The sequence below is a fragment of the Fringilla coelebs genome, assembly GCF_963513975.1.
Source record: "Fringilla coelebs genome assembly, chromosome: 16".
In the NCBI taxonomy this organism is placed as follows: domain Eukaryota; kingdom Metazoa; phylum Chordata; class Aves; order Passeriformes; family Fringillidae; genus Fringilla; species Fringilla coelebs.
This window is the reverse complement of record NC_140042.1, coordinates 1004858-1031822: the sequence shown is the minus strand read 5'-3', so window position 1 is coordinate 1031822 and position 26965 is coordinate 1004858. Positions and strand designations below refer to the sequence as shown.

At 55.9% G+C, this 26965-nt stretch overlaps 4 protein-coding genes across 6 annotated transcripts; 1 reads left to right on the top strand and 3 right to left on the bottom strand.

Moving 5' to 3' along the window:
• Positions 1–15: 15 nt before the first annotated feature.
• On the bottom strand, positions 16–5361 carry BRICD5 (BRICHOS domain containing 5; the record flags this gene model as incomplete). The annotated part of the gene is made up of 8 exons (XM_084216235.1): positions 16–110; positions 579–732; positions 1580–1678; positions 1841–1993; positions 2349–2483; positions 4023–4146; positions 4232–4372; positions 5318–5361. The coding sequence occupies 8 exons, from the start codon at positions 5359–5361 to the stop codon at positions 16–18; spliced, it is 945 nt and encodes a 314-aa protein (XP_084072361.1).
• PGP (phosphoglycolate phosphatase) lies at positions 5063–8790 on the bottom strand (the record flags this gene model as incomplete). The annotated part of the gene is made up of 2 exons (XM_084216450.1): positions 5063–7127; positions 8052–8790. 2 exons carry the CDS (start codon positions 8788–8790, stop codon positions 6802–6804), a joined length of 1065 nt encoding a protein of 354 aa, XP_084072576.1. The 3' UTR covers positions 5063–6801.
• Positions 8791–9198: 408 nt separating this feature from the next.
• E4F1 (E4F transcription factor 1) lies at positions 9199–18207 on the top strand. Of its 2 annotated transcripts, none has more exons than XM_084216384.1 (14): positions 9199–9348; positions 9665–9804; positions 9932–10028; positions 10656–10861; positions 11074–11194; positions 11450–11602; positions 12068–12234; positions 12368–12595; positions 12892–12997; positions 13532–13749; positions 14992–15190; positions 16024–16184; positions 16912–16974; positions 17119–18207. In XM_084216384.1, exons 1-14 carry the CDS (start codon positions 9204–9206, stop codon positions 17464–17466), a joined length of 2352 nt encoding a protein of 783 aa, XP_084072510.1. In that variant the 5' UTR covers positions 9199–9203; the 3' UTR covers positions 17467–18207. The 2 variants fall into 2 exon arrangements, with proteins under 2 accessions (XP_084072510.1, XP_084072509.1); XM_084216383.1 differs by having other exon boundaries at positions 12889–12997; positions 17119–18204.
• A 156-nt stretch (positions 18208–18363) lies between these two features.
• Positions 18364–26084, bottom strand: ZDHHC4 (zDHHC palmitoyltransferase 4). 2 transcript variants are annotated; one of them, XM_084216386.1, is made up of 7 exons: positions 26068–26084; positions 24941–25071; positions 22605–22678; positions 21319–21497; positions 21109–21234; positions 19519–19763; positions 18364–19050 (listed from the first exon to the last, which is right to left on the bottom strand). In XM_084216386.1, the coding sequence occupies exons 2-7, from the start codon at positions 25061–25063 to the stop codon at positions 18766–18768; spliced, it is 1032 nt and encodes a 343-aa protein (XP_084072512.1). In that variant the 5' UTR covers positions 25064–25071; positions 26068–26084; the 3' UTR covers positions 18364–18765. The 2 variants fall into 2 exon arrangements, with proteins under 2 accessions (XP_084072512.1, XP_084072511.1); XM_084216385.1 differs by lacking the exon at positions 26068–26084 and adding an exon at positions 25405–25493.
• Between the last annotated feature and the right edge of the window lie 881 nt (positions 26085–26965).

Here is a 26965-nt window from a genome sequence, read left to right as displayed (position 1 = left end):
CCGTGGCTGCAGCACTTACTCGGGCAGGTAGTAGAAGCAGATGGAGACGCAGATGTTGCTGGGGAAGCAGATGTCAATGCACAGGTAGATGAGGCGCTGTCTCCCCGGCCCTGCCAAGGAGCAAGGACAGCAGTGAGAGCAATGCTTTGGTCCTGCAGCTGCTGAGTCCCTGGGGAGCTGAGCAAGGGGAAATCCTCAGGGAATGACCTTTCTTATTCAAGCTGTAGTCAGATGGAGCAGACTGGCAGCTCAGCAGGCTGCTTTGGCTGAGGATGAAGGTGACAGGGATTAAGCAGCGATGTCTCAGGGGACAGCTCTGTGTGCTGGCTGTGCTGTGCTGTGCTGCTGGGGCAGCTCAGAGCCCATCCCAGTGCCAGGCTCAGGACAGGGGGTGGGTATGAGCCAGCACTCAGGGGGGGTGAACAATGGTCTGATTTTGCACTAGAGGTCACCCGTCCCTGTCCTGGGCCTTGGCAGCCTGTCCTGGGATGCATCAGCCGCTGTGCAGCAGAGCCTGATCCTCTTAGAGGTGCTGGGAAAGCTCCTGCTTGCCCTGCCCAGGGGAGTGCCCCACTTACCGTGGCCTCTGCGCACCCAGAAGATGGAGGTGTGCTCACACAGGCTCTGCACAGCCTCCCCCAGGCCCCTGGGCTCCAGCTGCTCCCCTGCCACGATGCCCAGGAACTCCCGGTAGAACTTGGTCTGGTTGTTGGGCTGGAGCAGCTGCTCAGCCTGAAAGAAACGTCCCTGTTGGTTCCTCCCAAGGCAGGCGCTTTGTCCCCCAGAGCCCTGCTCTGGCTCCCAGGGCACCCCAGGAGTGGTCTGTACCCCAGTAGGTTTCTCCTGCCAGCTGCCCAGTCCCAGCTCTCATTTCCTGTCTGTGGGCTGCTGGAAACCCCAGCACTACCAAGTGTTACTTCCATTTAGGAGCCTCAGGGCTGGGCAGGTTCTTTCCTCTCCCTGCATCCCTTTGGGGAACCTGTGTTCCTACACTTCTCTGGGAGTAAGGTGAGGACCGAGGAGCCCCCGGGAGCCACTGGGGAAATGGATAGCAGATGGCAGGGGCACAAAAAAATGGGGCTTTCTTTCTTCTGGAAATGGAATCTGCCCCTTCCCAGGCATCCACTGACTCTTTGTTCTGAGGGTCCTTGTACATGATTGCCTCCAACTTCCTTCCCTGGCAGTTGGTAACAAACCCCCTTTGTATTTCTCCCCTAGATTTTTGAGCAGGTAACAGAATCCAGTGGGAGCAAGTCCTGCAGGAGCCCAGCTGTTCACCTCCATGGGACACATCCCCCTGCCCCAGGCTGCTTCCCACAGGAATCAGGGCATGGATAAACCCAGGAGCTGCTGCTCAGAGCTGGCTGAGAGCCCAGCCTGGGGGCACAGCTCTGCTCCTGTGAGAATGGATCCCCTAGAACAGGGGCTGGTGCTGCTCCCCTGGCCTGGGAGAGCCCTGCCCTGGCTCCTTGGGTGTGGAGAGTCACCCCTGCAAATCCCCACAGGGAGAACACTCAGTGACCCGGTGCAAAGCTCAATCCATCCCCCAGCCGGCCCGGCAGTGTGCAGCCCTTCTCACGCTGTGCTCAGAGGTGTTGAGAGCTGTCTGCAGGTCCCAGGGCTCCATGCTCCTCAGGTAGCAGGCTCGCTGCTCCAGCGGCTTGTAGCACACGTAGCCCTGTGGACAGATGTGCCCCTTGGAGCAGGCAGCACACGCTCACCCCTGTCCCAGGAAAGCCCCAAAGGGCCATTCTCCTTTCCCCTGCTCCGAGGTCGGGACTAAAGGCGCAGAGGAAGGCAGCAAAGAGGAGCCGAGGAGGCAGGGGTGCCCCGCACTCACGTTCCTGCTGTCGTACAGCACCACGGCGCTCAGGTTGCTCTGCGAGGTGATGTAGTAGGTGACGGTGCTCCTGGCCTTGTCCACCACGGCTGTCTGGTTCCTCAGCGGGTCCTGCTGGCCCTGGAGCGTCACTCGGAGGAGCTGGGAGCCAGCCTGGGCACGAGGAGCGGGAGGGCAGCACCCACCACCGGCTGCCCCGTGCCTGTGAGCAGCATCTCCCACCGACACCCCCGGCTGGCCCCGTGCTGGCCCCTGTTCCTGGCTGGTTCAGTGGGGAGGAGCAGGCTCTGACCCACGGGAAGGATGATCCACCGCTCCATCCTCACCCCCAGTGCCCCTCGTGCCAAAGGCAGCAGGTGCTGGAGGAAAGGGCCAGGGGACCCCCGGCCCCGCCTGCACCTTCCTGCTCTGGCCAGGGACTGATCAGCCAGCCTCAGCCCAGAGCTCAGCCCACCCATCCCTCCTGGGAGCTGCTTCCCACACAGCCCAGGGCTGCAGGGTCCCTTACCTGGGCAGAGCTGGGGGAGAAGCTGAGAACCCCCACGATGCTGACACCAACAACTGTGAAAAACAACAAGGCAACGGACAAGATGATCCAGAAGGTCCTGGAGGGAGCTGGGAAGTGTGCTGTGGCCCTCCTGTCCTGGGAGCCAGGCAAAAGAAGGAGGAGCGGGAGTTAAAATTGATCCTTCTGCCAATTCTTCTTCATCAAACAAGTTCCCAGCTCATGACACAAACCCTTGTGCAAACTGGTTGGATGCAGAGCTGCCAAACCATTGCAGCACCTGGAATAATCCCACACTGCTGGAATTCCAGATCCAGCATCCTGGTACCCAGCACTGCCACAGCCAGGAAAGCTGCAAAGCCCCAGGGCAGGGCTGGAGCAGCAGCTTTCCAGACACAGGGAATAACAAATTAAATTATTGTGGTTTACAGCAGAAATCCCCAGCAGGACAGTCAGCCTTGGAATCAGACCCTGTGTGGAGTGGTTCTGCTCCTGTCCCCCTCCCTGTGCTGGGCTGTGCTAGATTTTCTTGCTAAATTGTTCTCCATGAGACCAAGGAAAAGAGCTTGGCAGCGCTGTGACATTTCTATTGGCTCTTTTAATTTACTTTAATTCTTATATTGAAGCAATTAAATTTAACTTCATGGCACATAATGGGATTTTTACAAAGCAGAAAATGTGCTTTCAATAATCTCAAACACAGCCCACATTTAAAAAATAACCTGTTTCTCAATCCTCTAAAGGACAGAGAAATTCAATCCATGCCCAGGATTACATGTGCTACAGCTGCACGAGGATGGGCTCATCCAGCCTTGGGACAGTTATGGATCTTTATTGGAAACAGGGAACTCCCAGATTCTTCCCTGAGAAAAGCAGTGAGTTAAAACAGCACCAATCTGAAATCCCATCAATTCCAGCAGAGCAGAGCCCCAGCCCTGCAGTAACTGGCAGATTTTCAATAACCGATGGAATTCCCTCATGGGAAAGGTGCAGATAAAGAACTCCAGCAGCTCCCAGCCCTCAGCAGGGCACAGCTCACCCCCATCCTGAGCAGCCCCAAGGGGCAGCAGCTCCTGGCAGGAGCTGGGCTGGGGGTGCTGGGGATCAACAGAGCCCTCCCAGGATCCGTGGGAATGGCAGGAGCTCTGCTCCCTCGGAGGGGGATCAGGCAAGCACTGAGCAGCACTGCTGGGGCAGGGAATACTCACTGCAGGAGCAGGGAATGCTCAGGAATACTCACTGATAGAACAGGGAATGCTCAGGAATACTCACTGCAGGACAGGGAATGCTCAGGAATGCTCACTGCTGGACAGGGAATGCTCAGGAATGCTCACTGCAGGACCGGGAATGCTCAGGAATGCTCACTGCAGGACAGGGAATGCTCACTGCAGGACAGGGAATGCTCAGGAATGCTCACTGCAGGACAGGGAATGCTCACTGCAGGACAGGGAATGCTCAGGAATGCTCACTGCAGGACAGGGAATGCTCAGGAATGCTCACTGCAGGACAGGGAATACTCACTGCAGGACAGGGAATGCTCAGGAATGCTCACTGCAGGACAGGGAATGCTCAGGAATGCTCACTGCAGGACAGGGGATGCTCAGGAATGCTCACTGCAGGACAGGGGATGCTCAGGAATACTCACTGATGGAACAGGGGATGCTCAGGAATACTCACTGCAGGGGCAGCATGGCCAGCACCGTCCCCTCCTTCCATCCTCCCCTTCAGGCGAGGACCTGGCTGCTGCTGCTCTGCCTCCTGCCCTCGCTCAGGCTGGGCATGGTCCCGGCTCCAGGCACACCTGGGGAACCTGAGCGTGTGTCCGTGGGCCAGAAATACCTGTCCCCATAAATAGCTGTCCCTCCCAGCTCCGCGGGACGGGAAACCTGAGGCGGGAGCGGGAGCTGAGCGCTGCTGTCAGTGCCCGGCGCGGCTCTTCCTGCTCAGCCCCGGACGGGCGGGAGCCACAATCGGGGCCTTTGTGTGCCCCGGGGCTGGCACGGCCCAGCACGGGCCCAGGTGAGGCTCTTTGAGAGATCAAATGCCCAGAGGACGGTGGCAGCCTGCCCTTGTGGCAGCAGCAATCCCACATTTCAACGGGAGCTCAGCAGGTGCTGATCCTGCTGTCCCTGAGCTGCACGGACACACAGACACACCTGTGCCACCCTCGGAGGAAAAGGGAAAAGGGCTGTGCCACAAAGTCAGCAGCACAGCCTGCACTGCTCTCACACTGTCACCCGTGTCCTGAGAACCACAGTGCCCAGGTCCTGAGCAGTCCAGGAGCTCCCAGAACGTTCCAGACCTGCCAGCCAGACATAACCAAGGTGTGGAGGCAAGGAAAAGCCAAGAATTCCTTCATGTGATGCCTATCCAGGGAAAATGCAGGCTTTGGACATTTTCAGCTCAGGGCTGAGCAAACTGGGTGAAGGGAGCCTACAAGAAAAAAGGAGAGGGACTTTGGCCAAGGGCAGGGCAAAGGCGATTGCCAGAGGGTTAGATTAGGTGTTGGAAAGAAACTCTTCCCTGGCAGGGTGGGGAGGCCCTGGCACAGGGTGCCCAGAGCCGCTGTGGCTGTCCCTGGGTCCCTGCCTTGGCAGGGGTGGCACTGGATGGGCTTTAGGGTCCCTTCCCAAACCATCCCTGACCCCCAGGATTCCCAATGCACAGCTGCACCTCAGCACACAGAGACCAGACCACACAGAGACAATGCTGGGGAGAGCAGGTTTGAGAGTTTAATGGGAATTCAAGTAGAGGATTAAGAACTGTTTGGAAGTCAGAACAGAGATTTGAAGCACGACTGACGCTGCCACCAGCACATTCCAGCATCCCTGAGCCCAGGCAATGGCTCCCTTGCCAGCGAGAGCCCTCAGCAGGGACAGAGCTGCCTGAGGGATGCTGGACTCTCTCCTGGTCTTTTCCTGACGCATCCTGACACAACAAGCACCAGAAACAGAGACTGAATCCAAACCCACACTGTTACATCAGACACAACCTGCAGTGAGTCCATAATGTCCATCTCCACGTTACCCAGATCAAGGGTAAGTTCTGCCTCTGGGACTTTGCAGAAGAGATTATCCACACTCCCTTCCACAACTCCACACTACAAACAAACAGCCTTTCAGAGGTTCAGCCAGTGCTCTGGGAACACCGAGACCCTCTGGGCTGCAGGGTTATTGCTGTGCAAAGGTGACAAGTTACCAGGCAGGAAATGGCATCAGCACTGCCCGAGCTCCTCAGCTGGACAGGAAGGGAAACCAGTGCTTAAATTGAACGGTAGATACTGGAATCTATGCAATAAAAGCGTGTTATTTGCATATATAATTTTCAATTAATTCTGTAATGCAAAAGCTTTCACTGTGGGATTCGGGCAGCACAAAAACCACCCTGTGGTGAGGCCCTCATTGCCCAATCCCACCTGGAGATCAAACAGAATCATCCCTGAGCAAGCCAGCACTCCTCACCACCCAGCGTGCCCGGCGCCTGCCGGCACACGCGGAAGATCTGAACCTCAGGGATGGGAAGGAAGCACGAGCTATTGTCACACACAGCCAGAGCCACAGGGCTCCCTGTGGACAGCTGTCCTGGGCACTACATCCATCCATGGACTGAGCAGGAACTGGGATTGTGCAGCTAAAGCCAAGGCAAGGGGCTCGTTGATGCTGAGGGAAGTGCAGGAGGTCGGTACACACCGATCCAGGGATTCCTGGGAAGCAGCAGGAATGAGGGACAGTCCTGCATGGCTACAGACTCTCTGCATTACCAAATGCAACGGTTTAGGAGAACTAAATCAGTGAAGTACATTCCTCTCATCCTCCCTCCTGGGAAACAAGATATATTATCATAGACTCTATTTATAATTTAAATATATTCTAACTTTATGTTCAGGGAGTGCCTGTGTGTACATGTGCTTTACACACTCTCGACCTTGGAGAGACACTGTGTGCAGCAGACAAGGTCTGGAGTTGTGTGGGATCATCCCAATCTGCATCACAAGTGCAATGTGCAGCGGTCAAACGAAGGAGATGTGACCTGACGTGGGGCTGTGCCCCTCAACAGGGCCCCAGCTGGGAAAAAGAGTCACCCCAAGGGCAAACACCAGCTCCACAAGCGTTTCCAACCACAACCAGAGTTACTGCACATCCCAAGAGTCGTTTCCCTGAACAGACCGGGCTGAGCCACGGCCCAGCCTGGCCAGGACATGATCCTTCCCCTCAGATCAACCAGCTCCACGTCCCCAGCCCAGCCCAGAGGAGCTGCATCGATGCATGATAACTAACCCCAGCCCCAAGCCCAGCCCCTGTAATGCCCCCTTTGTTCAAAGTGCATTTCAGACCGAGATGTAAACAGAATCATACCGCGAGGACAGAGAGGAGACAAGCGAAGGGTTCTAGCCCCGGGGAGTATCTAGTGCGTACGGTACCGTCCCGGGCTGCTGCCCGGGGCTGCCCCGGGCCCGTTACTGCCCCAGAGCCGGGAGCAGGTCGGCGATGCTGTCGACGTAGTAGTCGGGGACCAGGCTGTGCCTGTCGGGACAGCCGCTCTCCTGGTGGCCCCGCACCTCGTCCAGCGCCGTCACCCCGGTCAGCGTGAGCAGCGTGGTCAGGCCGCAGCTGTTGCCCATCAGGATGTCCGTGTCCAGCCGGTCCCCCACCATGATGGTGCGTGCAGGGTCCACCTGGAACTCTTGGGCCACGCAGTCGAACATGAAGCGGTTGGGCTTGCCCACGATGAACGCCTCGCGCTGCGCCGCCGTCTCCACGGCCTTCACCAGGCAGCCCGTCCCTGGGGACACAGGCAGAGGGTTAGGGACAGAGTCCATGGCCTTCAGCAGGCAGCCCATCCCTGGGGACACAGGCAGAGGGTTAGGGACAGAGTGTCCATGGCCTTCACCAGGCAGCCCGTCCCTGGGGACACAGGCAGAGGGTTAGGGACAGAGTGTCCATGGCCTTCAGCAGGCAGCCTGTCCCTGGGGACACAGGCAGAGGGGTTAGGGACAGAGTGTCCATGGCCGTCACCAGGTATCCCATTCCTGCAGGAACAGGCAGAGGGGTTAGGGACAGAGTGTCCATGGCTTTCAGCAGGCAGCCCATTCCTGCAGGAACAGGCAGAGGGGTTAGGGACACGCAGAGTGTCCATGGCCGTCACCAGGCAGCCCGTCCCTGGGGACACAGGCAGAGGGATTAAGGGCAGAAGGCTCTCGGCGCCCACACGAGCTAGGACAAACCCACTCAGGACACTGGGAATAGACGCCTCAGCTTTACAGGCAGAGGGACGGATGGGTCCAAGCAGAGGTGGTGCCTAAAGGCTGCCAGGAGGTGGGACTTCTATTCGCAAGAAAAGGATCAATAAGGATTCTCTCTCTTTTAGGGCTGCTGTGGAGGAAAGGGTCCGGGACACGAAGGCTGCCTCAAAGAATCCCAGAATAGCCGGAGGGGACCTCTGGAGACCATCCAGCCCAACCCCCCTACACGGCAGGGCCACCTGGATTAGGTGACACAGGAATGTGCCAAGGCGAGTCTGGAACATCTCCAGAGACAGACCCCACGACCTCCCTGGGCAGCTGCTGCAGGGCTCTGCCACTCCCCAGGGGAAAAGGCTCTTCCTGAGGCTGAGGTGGAACTTTTTGTGTTTTATCAACACAACGGGCGCAGAGCACGGAGACCGCCCATCCCCGGGACCACCCGCTCCACCCCCGGCCCCGCGCACCGGGGATGCCGGCGCCGCCCTCGAGCGGCAGCCGGTGGTCGCGGTTGGTGCCGACCAGGAGGCACTCGGGGCCGCCGCGCAGGAGGTACCGCAGCGCCTGGCACAGCTTGGCGTAGCTGAAGTGCTCGTCGAAGCCCACGAGCACGGCGCGCACGGCGGGCTCCAGCGGCGCCTGCACCCAGTCGGCGGGCGCGGGGCCGGGCAGGGCGGCGGGCCCGGGCCCGAGGTGCGGGATGCCCACGGCCTCCAGCTCGGCGGCCAGCGCGGCGCTGCCCAGCACGTAGGCGGCGGCGCCGGGCGGCAGCGCCTGCCGCAGGTAGCGGGCGGCGCAGAAGGCCGAGCTGAAGATGTGCCGGGGCTCGGCGGGCGGGAAGCCGAGGCGCCGCAGCTTCTCGGTGTAGGCCGCGCGCGTCCGCCCGCTGTTGTTGGTCACGTAGCACAGCCGCTTGCCCGCCGCCGCCAGCCGGCCCAGCGCCGCCGCCGCGCCGCTCACGGCCGCCTCGCCCCGCCACAGGACGCCGTCGCAGTCGAAGAGCAGCGTGTCGGCGTCGGCGAGCACGGCCCGCGCCGCCTCGCCCTCCAGCCGCCGGCAGCGCCGCGGGCCGCCCGCCGCCATCGCGTCCGCCATGGCCGCGCCGCCGCGCCCGAGCGCCCCGCGAGCCCCACCGGCCGCGCCGCCCCCCGCGCCCGCCGCCCGCGCCTCCCCATTGGCCGCGCTCCGCACGGACCGCGTCCCCATTGGGCGGCGCTGCCGGCGGCCACGCCCGCCCCGCCGGGAGCCGGCGCCCGGTGTCCCCCCCGTCCTCCCGCGCGTCGCCGCCGATGGCGCCCGGCGCGCTGCGCGCTCATTGGCCGCCGGGCCCGAGGACCCGCCCCCCGCGCGCTGCTATTGGCCAGGGCGTCCCGGCGCTGGTTCGGTAACGCGTTGGGCAACTCCGCGGTAACTCGTCGGGAACTGCCCGGGCTCCGCTCCGCCGGGGCTCGGGGCCCGGCGGTCACCGGGGGCAGCGGAGGGACCGTGCTCCGACACCGCCCGCCGGCGCCCGGAACCCCCGCGCGGCGGGCGCGTTCCCCGCCGAGCCCCGTCCCGTTGTTATGACGACACGGCCGTAAAGCCGCCATCTTGCGGCGCGTTGCGACACGGGGGCCGCGATGGCAACGGGCGCGGGGCCGGCGGCGCTTACGGCAGGAGCGGCCGGGCCGGGCCGGGGCGCGGCCGCCGCGGGCTCCGGGCCCCCCGCGCCCCTCGCGCCCCCCGCCGCCCTCATCGGCCTCCCGCCGCCCTTCGGCGAGCAAGGTACCGCCCTCACGGGGCCCCGGCCGGCGCCGCCAGGCCTGGGGGCGGCGCGGCCCGGTGGGTGATGGGGCCGGGCCGGTGCCGCCGGCGGGGCGGGCGGCGGCGGGGTCTCCGTGTGCCTCGGGCGGGATCGTCCCGCTCCCCTCGGCATCCCCCGGGCGGAGCGGCGCGGCCGGGTGTACGCCGGTGCCGGGAGAGGCTGGGGAGCTGCTCGGGACGGGATCCCGGGCCGGGCGCCTGCCGGGGCAGGGAGCGGGGAATACACCGACCGGGCGCGGGCCGTGTCCCGGCCCCGCTGACGGCGCTTTCCCCGCAGACGAGGATGACGTGCACAAGTGCGGGCGCTGCCAGTCGGAGTTCAGCTCCCTGCAGGAGTTCGTGCAGCACAAGCTGCAGAAGGGCTGCCAGCGCCCTCCCGACGCGCTCGCCGGGCTCCTCGGCCACGACGGACAAAAGGTGACAGCGGCTGCTCCCAGCCGGGCTGGAAATGATTAGGATGCAGCGGTCTGTTGGGTTGGAGGGCAGGGAGCAGTGTGCTCCGACAAGCAGGACCTGCCTGCTGAAAGGTGCTCTGTGCCAGCAGGTGGTTCCTGCTGTCGAGGAGTCCATCACTGTTGCTCACATTGTTGTTGAAGCATCTTCCATAGCAGAGGAGATCAGCAACGCCTCGGCCATCGTAGGTGAGCTCTGGGGTGCCCTGGCAGCTCCCAGGGGGGTCTGGTACCTGTGCCCTCATCTGTGACCTCTTCTGATGGCTTTAGGTTGTGGTTGGGTGGGTGACATCTCTGTGTCACTGGGATTTGGGGCTGTTCCTGCAGAGCTCTGGGAGGCAGCCCTGGGGCAGGTCTGCAATCCTCTCCCATCAGGGTCATGGGATGGGTTGGGTTGGGAGGGACCTTAAAGCCCACCCAGTGCCACTCCCTGCCATGGCAGGGACACCTTCCACTGTCCCAGGCTGCTCCAAGCCCTGTCCAGCCTGGCCTGGGACACTGCCAGGGATCCAGGGGCAGCCACAGCTGCTCTGGGCACCCTGTGCCAGAGCCTCAGCACCCTCACAAGGAACAATTCCTTTGTAATATCTATTCTAAATCTACTCTCCTTCAGCTTAATTAATACAACTAATTAATACAAATTAGATGTTAAACGGTTCCAGAAGTGCCCATATGCTCCCATAATGAGAAGGTTGCAAAGACTCGAGTGGCAGGTTTAAAATATCTTCTCTCCATCTTCGTGCACGACATGCTGAGACGGTAGATGATGGTTTGTTGTCCTGTAAAGAAGCCAACTGTGTCCCCACCTTTTCCCAGGCAGTGGGCACATCAAAGAGGTCATTGTAGCAGGAGACCATGTGTTTGAGAACCCGAATGGCCACGTGGATGGGGAGGTCAGTGAGGAGCAGGGCAGCCCCGAGGAGCAGGAGCAGGACATTTCCAGCGAGCTGATCAAGGTCAAGCTGCAGGTGAACAAGGAGGGGCGATATGTGTGTGAGCTGTGCCAGAAGACATTTAAAACTGTGAGTATCCCCTCTGCTGCTGTGGGTTAGGGAGCCTGTTAGGCTGGCTGTAAACTAAGAGATGCCAAGACTCAGTGGCAGCGTGCTTTACTGCCTGCCACACTTCCCAGGGGGAAGTTCTGCCTTCACAAGGAGCCTTGTTGTTTTTTACAGCTAAAACATAAAATCTTTAAACTATTTGGAACGTCTCTTAAAGGAAATTCTTTCCCTAGGCCAGCATCCTCAAAGCTCACATGATCACTCACAGCAGCAGGAAGGACTATGAGTGTAAACTCTGTGGGACTTCCTTTAGGACAAAGGGGTCTCTGATCCGACACCATCGGCGGCACACGGGTAAGAGTTCTCCCAAATAAGAGCTCCTTGTTACTGAGCTGTCTGTGGTCATCCATTTGCCTTCCAGTGGAATTCCTTGCTGCTTCCCATGTTTTGCTGAGCAGACACCATTGAGCTCCCCAGTATTTGGGGTGATGGGAGGCAGTGGAAGGTCATGTGCAGTAGAAAGCTGAACATGTTCTTCAGCCTGTCACACAGAGCTGATCCTGGCACTGCTGGCTTTAACATGGTTGTTTTGATTCTTGTCATTTCCAGACGAAAGACCTTACAAATGCAAGAAATGTGGGAAAAGCTTCCGGGAATCAGGAGCTTTGACTCGGCACCTTAAATCTCTGACACCTTGCACTGAAAAAATCCGCTTCAACATGACCAAAGAAATAGTTGTCAAGAAAGATGATCTGCCATCAGGTCAGTGATGCTGCCAGGACCTGCCTCCTGTCTGATAAAGCATAATCCTCACAGCACTTGGAATAGAAATTCCCTCTGGCATAGGTTGCCCAGAGCAGCTGTGGCTGCCCCATCCCTGGCAGTGTCCAAGGTCAGACTGGAGCAGCCTGAGGTGGTGGAAGGTGTCCCTGCCCATGGCAGGGCGTGGAACTGGATGACCTGTAAGATCTCTTCCAACCCAAACCTGTCCATGATTCTTATTTATGATTAGAAGTATTCCCATGGTTTTGAGATGATATTTTTTATACCAGAAAAAAAGTAATTTATAGAGCAAAGCTATTGCCTCGAAGCCAGGTGTGAACTCAAGAATGTTTGAGAATCTGGTACAAAGGTGGTGTTAGCAGGCACCTTGTGCTCTAAGCAGATTTTTTAGGGCACAGGGAGTTGCTGAGAGGTGCATTTCCCCACGTGGTTCATCCCTTGCAGGACCCTGCAGCTCCAACACAGACCCAGTGTCCTCCATAGCGAGCGAATCCATCGAGGCCTCCCCTGTCATCCACCTCGTGACAGATGCAAAAGGCAACGTGCTCCATGAGGTCCATGTCCAGATGCAGGAACTTCCCATGGTGGATGCGAAGCCCCTGGAGGCAGATGTGAGTGTATTCCCTGGTTGATCTCTCAACCCTGTAGCACAGCACTGGACACCCAGAGAGAGTGGCCCTGGCAGCAGCGTTGCTGTAGGACATTGTGGGTGTGCTGTGCCCAACTTCCTCCTTGTTCCTGCAGCAGCCGCATCCCGAGGAGCTGCCCTGCGAGGGGGAAGTGAACAGCGAGAACCTGCTGAGGCAGGCCATGAGGAATTCGGGGATTGTCATCGAGAGAGTGGCTGTGGAGGAGGTGCAGAAGCCGGATGAACCTGCAGCAGCTGCTCCAGAAGAGCTGGAGAACAAAGGGGTGGAAGTAGAAGAGGAGCCGTGTGGGGAGCAGTGTGCTAAACTGGAAGGAGCAGAGTCTGTATGTTTGTATTCCATCAACAGATTAATTTTGTAACCTCCCTTGTCTGTATTTGCCTGTGGGCAGCACTGTTGTCCTCATGGGTCTGCCTGTGCCTGTGGCTTTGTGTTAGGTTTTTGAGTTATATTGTGCAGGTGTGATTTAAGGGAAATGTTCCTTCACACACGTGCTGTCTCTTTTCAGAGATCTCTTTCATGTCAAAAGTGGAGTGTTTAATTGGGAATTTGGGTAGCAATCCTAACTGGACACACCAGTACAAAAATAGAAAAGCAGTTTTCCCATTTTCTCTCCAGCAGACACCTGCAGAAAGGACCAACGGGTATAAACGTTACATTTGCTCTCACTGTAATGAAGCCTTCAATGAAGCTGCTGCCCTGGAAATTCACAGCAAGAGTCACACAGGTAAAGGGCTGCTGGGGCTGCTGTGTGACACGAGCTGTGGCTCAGGGACCTCGGCTGGGTATAGCTCCTCTGATGAGGGGAGACTGCAGGAGCTGGGCCTGGTCAGTGTGGAGAAGGGAAGGCTGAGAGGGGATCCCATCAATCCATACAAATCCCTCCCAGGGGTGTCAGAGGATAGTGCCAGACTCTGTTCAATAACAGGATGAGGAGCAGTGCCCAGAAGATAAAACACAACAAGTTCCATGTTGACATGAGGAAGAGCCTCTTTGCAATGAGGGTGGCAGAGCCCTGAACTCGTTCCTGTGTCACCAGCTTCAGGTGACCCTGCCTGGGCAGGGGGCTGGACTGGATGATCACCAGAGGTCCCTTCCCACCCCACCTATTCTGGGGTTCTGTGAAAGCCCACACACGTGGGCACACAATACAATTCCTCCCCTTCTCCGGGTTGCTTTTTTGTGACAATTCAGTTACACCTGTAACAAGTGCTGCAGCTTGCCCTGGATCGACCGCACGTTTTTCTCTCCGTCCCTCTAGAGTACAAACCTTTCAAGTGCGAGGAGTGTGGCAAGGAGTTCACCAAGGGCTATCTGCTGAAGAAGCACCAGGAGGTGCACGTGAACGAGCGTCGGTTCCGCTGCGGCGAGTGTGGCAAGCTCTACAAGACCATCGCCCACGTGAAGGGGCACCGGCGCGTGCACTCGGACGAGCGGCCCTACGCCTGCCCCAAGTGCGGCAAGCGCTACAAGACCAAGGTGGGCCCCCTCACCAAACCTCCCCAGGGCCAGCCTGGGGTGCTGTTCACAGGGGTCCCAGCACGAGGGAAGAGATGAGAATCTTGGCTCCGTGTTTCAGAAGGCCGATTTATTGTTTTATGATATACTTCATATTAAAAGAAAATGATATACTAAAACTATACTAAAAGAATAGAAGAAAGGATTTCATCAGAAGGCCAGCAAGGAATAGAAAAAAAAGGGATGATCATAAAATCTTGTGACTGACCAGACAGTCCGAGACAGCTGGACTGTAATTGGCCATTAATTAAAAACAGCCACATGAGACCAATCAAACATGCACCTGTTGCATTCCACAGCAGCAGATAATTATTGCTTACATTTCGTTTCTGAGGCTTCTCAGGAGAAAAGATCCTAACAAAAGGATTTTTCATAAAATATGTCTGTGACACAAGGCTTTGGCAGAGGGCAGGAGGCTTTGCTCCTCAAAGAGCTCACCTGTCTCTTATAGCTCAGAGAAGCTGTGGCTGCTTCTCCATCCCTGAAAGTGTCCAAGGCCGGGTTGGACAGGGCTTGGAGCAACCTGGATCGTGAAAGGTGTCCCTGCCCATGGCAGGGGCTGGAACAAGATGTTCCTTAAGGTTTTTTCCAACCTAAACCATTCAGTGATTCTGTGAGCTGAAACTCCAGAAAGATGTTTTGGTTTAGTGGGCAAAAGAAGGATAGTGACAGTCTTTGTAAAACCATCACATTTCTGAAGAAACTGTTCCTTCATGTGTGGAACAAATATGTAATAACTGTGTCCTGGTTCTGGCCAGGACGAGGTTAATTTTTGCAGTAGCCAGGAGGGTGCATGGCCAGAATATTCTGGTGTGGGGGACAGGGGTTCCTTCTGTCTGTTATCAGGGCAGGTGAGTTGCTCACCCCTTTCTTGTACCCTATGTCACCAGGAGTGATTTCTTACCTTATTTCTGTTTCTGGTAAATTGCTCTTGTCTCAGTCCATGATCTTCACCTTTTGTGCCTCCAATTCTCCTCTCCAGCCCTCTGCAAGGGGAGGGGGAGAGGGGGAGCAAGTGCCTCATGGTTTGGAGAGTCATGGTGTGAGCACTGACTTGGAAAGTACCCTTCCTAAACCACCACCCAAGGAAATCATCCTCGTGCCCTATAAAAGCCGTCGAGCTCCACCCTGGGAGCAAAACCCCGCGTGCGTGCGTGGGCCGTGTCCTTTCTGAGCCCTTACCTTGCCTCCCTGTGCGTGCAGAACGCCCAGCAGGTGCATTTCCGGACCCACCTGGAGGACAAGCCCTACGTGTGCCAGTTCTGCAGCCGGGGCTTCCGGGAGAAGGGCTCCCTGGTGCGCCACATCCGCCACCACACCGGCGAGAAGCCCTTCAAGTGCTACAAGTGCGGGCGCGGCTTCGCCGAGCACGGCACCCTCAACAGGCACCTCAAAACCAAAGGTGAGCAGGGCCTGCAGCTGGGCAGGCTGGGAACGGTGCTGAGGGCGGATCTCAGCAGCTGACAGAACCAGAGCACGCAGTCTCAAGCTGCACCAAGGGAAATACAGGTTGGGTATCAGATCCTTTTTACAGGAAGCAATGGAATGGCTGCCCGGGGAGGTGGTGGAGTCACCACCCCGGGTGTGTTTAAAACAAGCCTGGATGTGGCACTGGGTGCCTGAGGTGTGCAGGCTGGGTTGGACTCGATGATCTTTAAGGTCTCTTCCAACCTGGTCATTCTGTGAATTCTGTGGATCTAATGACCCACGTGGAAGTGGGCATGTTCTGGGAAGGAAATGTCTGGGTAAAATTCTCACCAATAATCTGGTTTGGGGGGATTAGTTGCACTGGGCTTGCTGCTCCTTTAGCTCCTAAGCAGGGATTTCCAGACTTCTTCAGGTAGTGCTGACAGTGTTATACCAAAGGAATTATACAAGTTTACTGGAGGAAAAAAAGGACTTTTGTAGGAGATACTGAGATGTATCAGCAGAAAAGATCAATGATTTAAAATATACCCAAATTCTTCCTGTATGTTCTTCACACATGGCTTGGAAACTCTGAGTGGTTTTACCACCTGAATTTACTCGTGTGGTGTTTGGACTGGAGAGCTGCTCTGCTCCTGGTGTCACCGGGACTTTCCTAAGCTGTTCCTTGGCTTGTCCTGGTGGGCCAGGAGCCCCTCAAGTGGCACTGGTCACTCATCCATGGCATCCCCTTGCTGGTGCTGCATAGCACCTTCCAGCTGCTACTGGAGATGGTCACAAAAACGGATGTTTTTCTGGACTTCCATGCAGGTGGCTGCCTCCTTGCTATGAAGGAGGTGGAAGAAGTGATAGTGTCAGAGGAGAGTCAGTCTGCTGACAACTTGGCAGCCACGGTCCTTTCGGAAGATCCGCACACGGTTCTGGTGGAGTTCTCCTCAGTGGTGGCAGACACCCAGGAGTACATCATCGAGGTGAGAAGGGGCAGCCAGCCTGCTCACTGGGAACTTAGCACAGGGTTTGGTCAGGGAAAACTCTGCAGTTGTTCACGTTCCTGCTCCAGGCTTTTGGGAGAAGGTACAACAGGCTCTGCCCTGCCTGCGTGGCCCCAGGAGCCAGTGGGATCAGCCTTGTTTGGAAGGAAAGCACTTGGGGATTCCCCACCCTCCCAAAGTGCTATGTGTGCCAGGAGGCTGTGCCTGAGAACTTCTGACCACACCAGATTTTAGGTCCTCACAAGCTTGCTTCAGCTTTCCCTCCTATTTTCTCCCATTTCTATTTATCTTACTTTGTCCCAGATAATCTCTGTTGTTTCTAACAGAGGCTGCCAAAAGCAATGAATTCTGCATTTCACTTTCTCCCCTCTGTCGCACAGAGCCAGTTCTCATCCCAGCAGGGTAACACAGCTCAGTTATTGAGGGCTGCTGTAGTTCTTATCCAGCAGGAGAAAAATCTGCTGTGTGGCCAAATCCTGCTGAGGGAGGACATTCTCCTTCAGTTATTTGTGAACATTGTGCATTCATTTTAAGTAGTTCCTGATAACGGGATTGGGAGGGAATGTCAAGGAGTTGTCTTTGGAGTAGCTAGTGCATGTGAGGGGAGCACAAAGACTTGTGTAAAAGATCTTAGTGAATTATATCTTGGTGATAAAATTCTTTTTATAAGAACCTAAAAAGAGAATAATCTTATTTTGTCTTCCAGACTTCTACCGAAGACATGGAGACCAGCGAAGCTACTGAAATAATAGAGGGAACAAGACATGAGGTAAAGCAGTCCTTGGGTGACAGGAGGGGTGGCACATGGCAGAGTCTGTTCCTGGGGTGAGCAGCTGGAGCAGCTCCTGTCACTGCCGTGCGGGTGGCAGGCCCCTCTGCCAGCAGCCTCAGTGCAGCCCCCGTCCCCTGGCAGGTGGACAGCCACATCATGAAGGTGGTGCAGCAGATCGTGAACCAGGCCAACTCGGGCCACCAGATCATCGTGCAGAACGTCACCGTGGCCGAGGGCGCGGCGGGCGCCGACGCCGCCGACACCATCACCATCGCCACGCCCGAGAGCCTCACCGAGCAGGTGGCCATGACCCTGGCCTCGGCCATCGGCGACGGCGCCGTGCTGGCCGCCGACGGCGGGCTGGCCGCGCAGGAGGCCACCGTCACCATGGTGGCCTCCGAGGACATCGAGATCATGGAGCACGCCGGCGAGTTCGTGATCGCCGCCGCGCAGGAGGGCGACGTGGAGGTGCAGACGGTGATCGTGTGAGGGAGGGCGGCTGCGCAGCCGGCGCTGCGGCTGCTCACGGAGCAGGGAATGCTCGTGGCGTAGTGCAGGCCCCCAGAAGGGGATAGTGCGGGTCTAAAACGGGATAGGACAGGTCTGAAACGGGATAGGCCCGAAACGGGATAGGACAGGTCTAAAACGGGATAGTGCAGGTCTAAAACAGGATAGGACAGGGCGGGCCCGAGGCGTTCTCAGTCTAAACCGATACCAGGAGTTAAACCCTTGGCCTGGTCGCCCTGAGGAGACTGACAGGTCACAAGTGGCACTCAGTATTCTGTACAGCAGCCTCAAATTAAGGAAGATCCTTTGGGAATCAGCCCACTCTGCCTGCCACTGGGAGAGCAGTGGTCTGGTTTTTAAAAGGATTCAGAAAGTGTAGCAAGTACGTGGGGTCTCACAAGGGATTATTTAAATATATATGCATTTAAAACAAGTTGAGAAAACCAAACCTAAGGAGTTGTGGTGTGTGTTGAGCACCACTGAAACACTCTCATGCCTTTAACCTCACTCCTTCAGGCCTCCCAAGGCACGGTACTGCAGTATTTCTTTTTTCTTTGGTATCCTGGACAAGTAGCCTTATGTACTGGTCTATGAATGCATCATTGTACCCTGCAATGCCAGCCAGGCTGCTCTGAGAGCCAGCCTGGGGGCTGGAAAGCCATATTGTATAGGAATTTGGTTTTTTTAAACCATATATGGATTTTTAATTGCATATTGTACAGATTTGGCATGTAAATAAATACATTTTTAAAAATAAAATTATTTAAAGTTCTTACTACATTTTTTTTCCAATTTCTCTTCTATTATACTCAAACAGAAGAATTTCTGTTTGAGAGGAGAACAGGGACACTTTCATTTCCTTCCTGAAGTCAGTGCTCCAAAGCTGCAGTAGGACATGGTTCCTGCAGGTAACATCCTGCCAGAAATCATTCTTTCAGCTAAATACACACAACCTGTTACAGTCATTGTTAAAATGGGTTAATTGTTTCCCAAAGAAAGATACAAAAAGATGCTGCTTCCTCAAAATTCACAGGAGCTCTGCGTTAGCCCTTCCAGGGAGAAAGATCCACTTTGGGAAGATGGACCAAAGCCCTGTGTTCAGGGGCCAGGACTGAGCTGGCCCCAAGTCTCACAGAGGGAGCTCAAATGATGCTCTGCTGAGGCAGCAGTATGTGAATTCTGCAGTAATCTTGTTCCACAGTCTGCCTGGGGCAGCCAAGCCCACTGCTGAAATAAAGTCTTAGAAAACATATAAAAATGCCCAGAGAAACAAGAATATCTTCATGTTTTCTTCTTCCTCTCCAACGCGGTAGGAGGGTTAAAGGTTTCCTTTAAATTCCTCCAGATCCCTTTGGAATAAATGTTTTTGTAGACGAGGGGTCTGTCACGAGGCTGCGAGGGGAGATGGGGGGAGCCCCCAGATCTGTGGGATTTGCACCATTCGTTGGTGGTCTGGTTGGTGAGGGCCAAATACAGACTGAAGGAGCAGTATCCTCCCAGGACCAGTGTGAGCAGGATGACAAACCCCAGCATGAAGACAATCCTAGGGAAAGTCAAGAAAAGGTGCTGCAGAGAAAGAGAGAAGCAAGTTAAAATTGGGAGGGTCGAATCCCATGGGCACTGCACAGCCCAGCTGAATGCACATCCCTGTGCAGGTGGAACTGTATCTGCATTCCAGGGCAGGTGTCCTGCTTTAGCACCTCCACGGAGGAGCCTCAGGGACTCTAAACTTTACTGCATCAGCTAATCATTGGAATGGAAATTCCTTCTCTATGAACCAGATCTGCCGAGTGACAGATCCTGGAGACGGGAACCTGTAGGATGGGAAGTGCTGTGAGAAAAACCCCCCATCTCTCAAGTATTCAGCAGTGGCAGTTTTCTAAATCTAGTTACATGTATAAAACAGCTCAAACCCTGCAGTCTGTCCCCAAACCCTGCAGTCTGTCCCCAAACCCTGCAGTCTGTCCCCATGCTGGGGGAACAGGACGTGGATCCTGGCGGCAGCGTGCGAACCAGACCCTTGTACGGACTGACCTGAACGAGGAGGGGGATCTCCACGGGCTGCTCCTGTCCCTGGGCATCCAGGTAGGTGCCGTGCATGAGGTTGGAGAGCAGCAGCACCTGGATGAGGAAGGCAGCGGTGACAGCAGCCACGGCGCCGGCGGTGGCCGTCAGGGACAGCAGGTACAGCAGGAACAGGCCGGCGTTGCCAGCCCCGATGCAGTTGTTCACCCACACGCAGTGGTGGTCAAAGCGATGCACACACGTCCTGCAGACACCTCCAGGAGGCAGGGGCAAAACAAGAGCCTTGGTGTCAGAACCCAGGATATTCCTCTGGCCGCCCTGGAGGGCTCCAGCCCCTGCCTAGGGGCTCAGAGACTTTGGCACAGAGCCCAGGACCCCTGTGCCTTGGATTTTGACCCATGGAGCAATCACCACCTTTCCATGAAGAATTACAAGTCAAGAAAGTTTAAGTAGAATAATAGTTAGTTTGTCACGGGGTGAAAAATAGATTTTTGAGGTTTTTAGGATGGAGGCTCGGGGTCCCAAGACGGAGGAATTTGGGCGTGCCCTGTCCTTCTTCCTCCTTCTTCCTGGCCTCCATCTTCTGGGTGATGTTGGCACTTTCGGACTGGTTTAAGGCAGAAGCTCACTGTCTGACATAGGTGATAGGTATTGGGAAGCTATGGTAAATAATGTACATGTAGTTTTTAGTATAAAAAGACAACACCACCCCAAAGTGGTCAGCGTGCCTCAACCCGACCTGCCAGACAGACCTGTGGCAGCCTGGAGAAAGAACATTGTAGATAAGAAATAATAAACAACCTTGAGAACGAGAACAGAAGAATCCTGACTCCTCCTTCGACTGCTGGGCTGGGGAAAAGAGGCTTGTACGTATCTCAGAGTCACTCAGAGTAGCAGAGATTCTGAGATCTTGGCCCTTCATTTTTAAATAAGCAGTTTCATCTTTAGGTGTTTTTTAAGCTGAAAAAATATGTGGGAGTTGCAGTCAGGGTTTAGCTGGCAGCTTTTGAGGCAAATAAATTCAACTGTGTATCCTAAGAAAAACAACATATTCCATTTCCTCTTTTATTCACCAAGACTGCCGCTCCAAGACTTTGGTTTGTCTGACAGTTCTGCCTGGCAAAGCACCTGAAAGGCAGAGATTGGAGCTCCCACCTTTATTTTAAATGATGAAAAGAATGGAGGACTTCTCATCCCTGGGAGTGTCCCAGGTCAGGCTGGCAGGGCTAGTGGAAGGTGTCCCAGGGGGACACATGAGATGAGCTTTAAAGATCCCTCCCAGCCCAAACCATTACAGGATTGACTATGAAACAGAAAATCCTGATCCGAGGTCCTGACGGCTGATCATTTCTCATTTATAATTCCAGCTCCTCACAAGCTCAGCTATTCCTGACCCTGAATTATCCCTCAGAACCGGTAATTTCTGTGAGAAGAAAGCACCCAACCAGCTCCAGGGATGGGCAAATGCAGCTGTGACCTGGGACCCCAGGAAAACACACACAGCCCGGTGAGCACTGAGCTGGTAACAGAACAGCTGCAGGGAGAATCCCTTTGGGAAGGCCCTACTGCCGTGGCAATCAAGGAATTTCAGCTCCTTACTGCAGTGCTTGGACCTGGCTGGTTTCTCCACGGCGCACGTGGGACACACGAGGCCTCTCTGGAACAACACCCCATCGTAGGCATAGACCTGAGCCAGGGATGCAGCGTTGGATTTCGTGACTGTACCTGCCCAAGAGAAGGGAAAAAGAACTAAAAAATGGGATTTGCGGCATTTTTTCCTGTGTTCAGAGAGCGTGGGTGTGATCTCACCAGGGTTGGCCCGGGAGCAGAGCAGGAAGCAGCCCAGGTTGGCAGCCAGCAGCAGGTAGGGCAGGAGCAGCAGGAGGAGGTGGAAGTGCAGCTCCCAGCAGTACACAAACACCTCCCAGGTGTACTCCCCAAACACTGCAGCCTGCAGGGCTACGTGCAGGACCACAAACAAACAGCTCCTGCCAAGCAAAGGGGACACTCTGTTTAATACCCAGCATCATCCTGATTAACAGGTCAAGTACACTCAGAGGTGATCAAAGACTTTCCAAATGCAAGGAGACACCTCTTTTAGGTTTTCAGGCCAGCTTGGATTGCATATTAATAGTGTTTTCTCCATCCACTGGCTTCTCCTTCTCTTCTTCCCACATACACTCCTTTAAATATGTCAGCTAAATTCCCTGCTTTGTTCACTTGTACTTTGGATTTTTTTTCCCTGTCAGTACAAAGTCTTATAATCACTTGCTGCTGACAAAATATGCCACAGCAACAGGCCACAAAACATTCTGCCAGAAGACGTTTGCTACTCTGAAAGCTAAGAAAAAGCTCCCAAAATAATCTTTAAAACTCTGCAATAATATAAGCAGCTGTTGGGAAATAAGGGTGGCAGGAGGCAGACAGTGAGCACCAGTTCCAGGGTATGTGGAGAGTCCCAGTGCCCCCAGCACCTCTGACAGTGCCTCCCCTCTGTCTCAGGCTGTGTTGGAGCAGAGGATCAGCAGAACAGGCACAAAACCACCCCAGCAGATTTACAGCCCTGAAGTCACTGTCACAGCGAGCTGCTGTCCCCAGAGAAAAGGTGTTTAAATCCTTCCTGAGGCACCAGAGTTTACAGACACACAAAATGCACCTGAAGCCAGCAGGCTGCTGTGCAGCCTCCCCCTCAGCCACCTGGACACCCAGGCTGCTGGGCTGACACTGATGGGATTTGAGGGAGAGGATGCAGACAGAGTCTGTCTGGCTCCATCTGCAGCTGCCAGAGAGGCTGTGGTAATTCCTGTGGGGATGCAGGATCCCACCAGTGTGACCAACATCTGTTACTGAGCCACATTATCTTCATTTGTCAATATGTTCAAACATTTCAGGGCACCACCCTCTAAACAACGAGCAAGGAAGGCAGAGACAGCAGCGTGGCAAACCTCAAAGGGAATCTGGAATCCCTGACAGGCATCCCAAATGGAGACACAATTCCTAAGGATAATACTGAGAGCTCTGACGGTGGCAGGAGATCCCAACAGTAACCAGAAATCAGAGTAAAAACTGATGCCACAGGCATAAAAGTGCCATACCTGGTGTGGAAGAGCCTGTGCAGTGCCTGCTGTGTCACCCTCTGCAGCTGGCTGGGGATCACCAGGGACAGCACCTGAGGAAATGAAGCTCTGTGTTACCTGGCCATCACTGCTGCCTTGAGGAAAGCTCAGATCGGAGTACAAGTCCCTCATCCCTCAGCTCTGGACCTGCACAGCACTGGGGAGGAGGCTCCTTTTTAGGAGCTTCTCACCACAGAATCAAAGGTGGGAGAGACCTTCCAGACCACGAAGTCCAGCCATAACACACAGAATCACAGAAGGCTGGACAAGCCCTTCAAGCTCCTCGAGTCCAGCTGTGCCAAACCCCACCTTGTCCCAGCCCAGGGCTCTGAGTGCCACCTCCAGTCCTTCCCTGGACACCTCCAGGGATGGGGACCCCAAACCTCCCTGGGCAGCTCCCGTTCCTGAGCCCCCTTTCCATGCAGAAGGAAGAGAGGCAGGAGTGCTGCTGGGGTTTTCCACGGGGGATGAGGTCCCACGCTCCTGGGAGCCCCCCAGGCCCAAACAAACATATCTGGGTTAATGTGTGAAAGTTCTAAGGAGCTTAGGGTGGCTGTGGGGTGGGGCTGGGCTAAGCAGGGGATAGAACTGAGCAATTCCCCAGCTCCAATATGCTCCATCAGCCCATCTGACAGATCAAGGGGAGATAAGCAAAGGGATAAAGCTTGTGGCCGCCAGAAAAGAGAGGGGAAAACCCCCACCAGCCAGCCAAAGCCCCAAAAATGCAGTTTGTGCAGCTCCAGCCCATGGCTCCAAGTGCCCTTTCCAGCTCAGCTGAAGGCAGTGAGTCCCCCCGGCAGGGCTGTGCCTGGGGAGCTGTCTGCTCCGAGCCGACAGACCGGATCTCTATAGCAACGCAGCAATCAGAGAGCCTGCGCCTATTCCTAGCTGACACGGAGGGAAAATATGCAGCGAGAGCTTCTTGCCTCTGATGTGAAAGACCAGGAGGCAAAAAGCATATGTGGAGCTGAGAAGATGCTAAATATTTTGGTGAGAACTGGTGCGTCTCAGCCCGGCGGATCGAGGGATGAGCGTTCGCAAAAAGAAGGTTTTTATTTCGAGTGTGCTGTAAGAGGAAACGCAACCCAGCAGAAAAGAACCTGCAGGAAACCTCAGCACTCTGCAGGCTAATCCCAGGTGCCCTCAGCTGCTCCTCCACGGCCCCTGCAGGCCCTTCACCACCCTGTGTCCATCCCCTGGATGCTCTCCAAGAGCTTCAGACCCTTCTGATTTTCTGGGGTTTGCATTGTATTGCTCCTTATCTTACAGTAATTTATCTTCTATTGTGACCTTACATTTAGCACTGCCTGTATTTATATCCCAGGTAAAACATTGATTATATTCATGTGTATTTATTTCCCAGGCACAAGTATTGATTGGGTTCCTCCAGACAGTGGCTTCATACCACAGCAGTCATTTAATTGCTGCTGTTTAAACACTTCATAGCAGCAGCTATTAAGATACAGGGGAAAAAAAATCAATTTCTCTGCACAGTGTGTCTATAAACCAAAAGGAATAATAATACCAGTAATAAAGAAAGTCTGTCTGAACTCCTGTGAACAGCACTAAACATAATTTACAATTTAAGTGATAATTTTCTTATCCTTTACCTTCCAGAAATATTACAGCAATTTTTTTTTCCCTTTTCATTCAGACACAGCCCAACAGACAGAAAAATGAACTGGTGCTTTCCCAATTCCCCGTTTTTACAATAAAATGCCAATTCTTAATCCTCTTTTAAAGCTCTTCATTCCTGCTTCTTTCTTAGTGAACAGGAGCCTGCAGCATTAGTACACACATTAAAGAGATTTCCCTGAAATATCTGCCACCACTTATAATTCCCTCCCTATTTTAATCCTCAGACCTCCCCCACCTTTTCCCTCTTGATGACAGCAGCAACACCACAAAACTGCAAATTCCTGGGGCCCGATTCTTATTTAATTTTTCCAAGCTGTGTTGTGCTGGTGAAGAAGGCACTTCTGGCATGGTGAGAAGCTCCACCCTCACCCCAGACAGGCACAGGCAGGGACAGGAGCTGGGAGACCCAAGAGATTTTTACAACCTGCTTGGGCAGGGTATAACCATCTCAAAGGAAGTGTATTTCTACTTCCTATCTCACCTCCTTGAGAGCAGACATTAAACCAGGATGACATCTATTCTCACTCTGACCACGCACACCAGCTTTTGTTGGCTATTTTTTGAGAACAAATACAGCAGTTGCGCTGATTTTAGCACACAAAGCAGGGCGGATTCCCAGCCGGGGAGCTGCTCATTCCCTGGAGGTTCGCTCCCTGCCGGGGAGCGCAGCGCTGTACCTGGCTGGCACTGGTGACGCTCCTCGTGAGGAAGCTCTCCTTCCTTGCCGAGCAGAGGCACAGCAGGGCGGCGAGGGCGAGCACGGAGCACAGGTACACCAGGAAGAGCGTCAGGAAATCCATCCCGAGCCCTGGAATGGAAAGGAGCGGCTGTTGGAGCCCCGGGCGCCCGTCCTGCAGCAGAGCCCGGCATTCCCCGAGCCCGGGGATGGAGCAGCCCCTCCAGCAGCACCCACACTCAGGGCAGTGCTTTATGTATCTCTGCGAGGGCAGAAACACAGAATCCCCAAATCCTTAGGCTGGAAAAAACCTCCCAGCCCAGGGAGTCCCAGCTGTGCCCGATGCCCACCCTGTCCCCAGCCCAGAGCTCTCAGTGCCACCTCCAGGGATAGGCACTCCTGAGCTCCCTGGGCACTTCCAGTGCCTGAGCCCCCTTTCCATGGGGAAATTCCTGCTGTGCCCACCTGAGCTCCCCTGGGGCCGTTCCCTCTCCTCCTGTCCCTGTTCCTGGAGCACAGCCCCGGCTGTCCCCTCCTGGCAGGAGCTGTGCAGAGCCAGAAATTCCTCCTGATCCCCCTTTTCTCCAGGCTCAGCCCCTTCCCAGCTCCCTCAGGAATTCTCCAGCCGCTCCCCGGCCCCGTTCCCTTCCCTGGCGGCGCTCCAGCCCCGGGGGTCACCGGGGCCGGCCCGGAGCAGCGGCGGCCCGGCGGAAGCGGCGCCGCTCGGGGTTGGCGGCGCTTCCAGCGCCCTCCGGCGCCCCGGCGGGGAACGGGGACAGCGCGGCCCGTGCCGCGGCGCTGAGGAGCGAGAAAGCCGTAGAAACATCCGTGAAATCAGCCTGCCAGCCCGGCGCTGCCGCGGCCCGCGGTGCCGGGCAGATCGGTACCGGGCCAGCCCCGCGCGGATGATGCGCTGCCTCCGTCCCCCAGGGCGCGGCCGCCCGCCGCTCTCGCCCGTCCTGTGCCCTTCCTTAGTAATCGCCAGAAATTCCTGCAGGCTTGGGGCCTTTGGTGAAGTCCCTAAAGCAAAATTGCTGTGCCTTCCCAGAGCCGTGAGCGCGACATTCCCCCGTAACCGCGATCCCCCCGGTCCCAGCCTGTCCCAGGTGAGGGGGCTCGCTCCCGCACCTGCCGGTCCCACCGGGGCCGGGCTGAGCCGGGAGCACTCGGGATGCGCGCTCAGCCCGTCCCTCCGAGCCGTGTGACAACTGAAACCGCCGGGGCCGATTGGGTTACGGGGCCTGCCTGGAACTTGCCAGAGAAAGCCGTCCGGTGGCGGCCGCGCCGCCGATCCAAAGGCTCCCGAGCTGCTGGCATGGTTTTCCCAGCTCCGGGTCCCGCTGTGCCGCTGGCTGGAGCTCGGACAGCACAGGTAAGCGTTCCAGGGATGCTCCAGGGGCTTCGGCCAAAGAGCAGATGAATCGTCTTGGTGGGAGGCAGGAAACGAGCTTGAGTTTCAGGAAGAGTCTCTTTTTTCCCTTGGTAAGCCCAGTGCACCAAACAGGACACGAGAGGGAGAAATGCAGCCAAAATATTCCCGGGGCACAGCTGCCTTGGAGTGTAGCCCAAGGCACTTGGTCCTGATGGAGGATGGAGGGGAAAAGCCATTTCCCCCATCCTACTGAGACAGCAGAATTTCTGCAGGTACAGAAACAGCTTGGCTCGGGTCACTGGATGTCACCTGGCAAGCCTGATGGCACAGAAGGGGCTGGGATGGTCACAAGGGGGTCTCTTTGTGGGGGGACAGGCAGGGTCTGTGTGCCACGGCCCCCGGGCACAGCCAGGCCAGGAGCTGCAGGGAGGGCCACCACATTGGCACTGTCACCAGCCCTGCAGGGGAGCTGGCCCACTCTTGGAGCCCTGAGTGGCTGTGCTCAAGGAAAGCAGCCAGCAAACAGCTGGACAGAGGCTGGGACTCAGAGGGATGAAGCTCATTCAGTCCAAGCACTGTGAAAATCACTCAGAAAGTCTCATCTGGTCAAAGTCTGGCAGAAGGTCTTAATGGAAGCCACATCCATTCACTTGG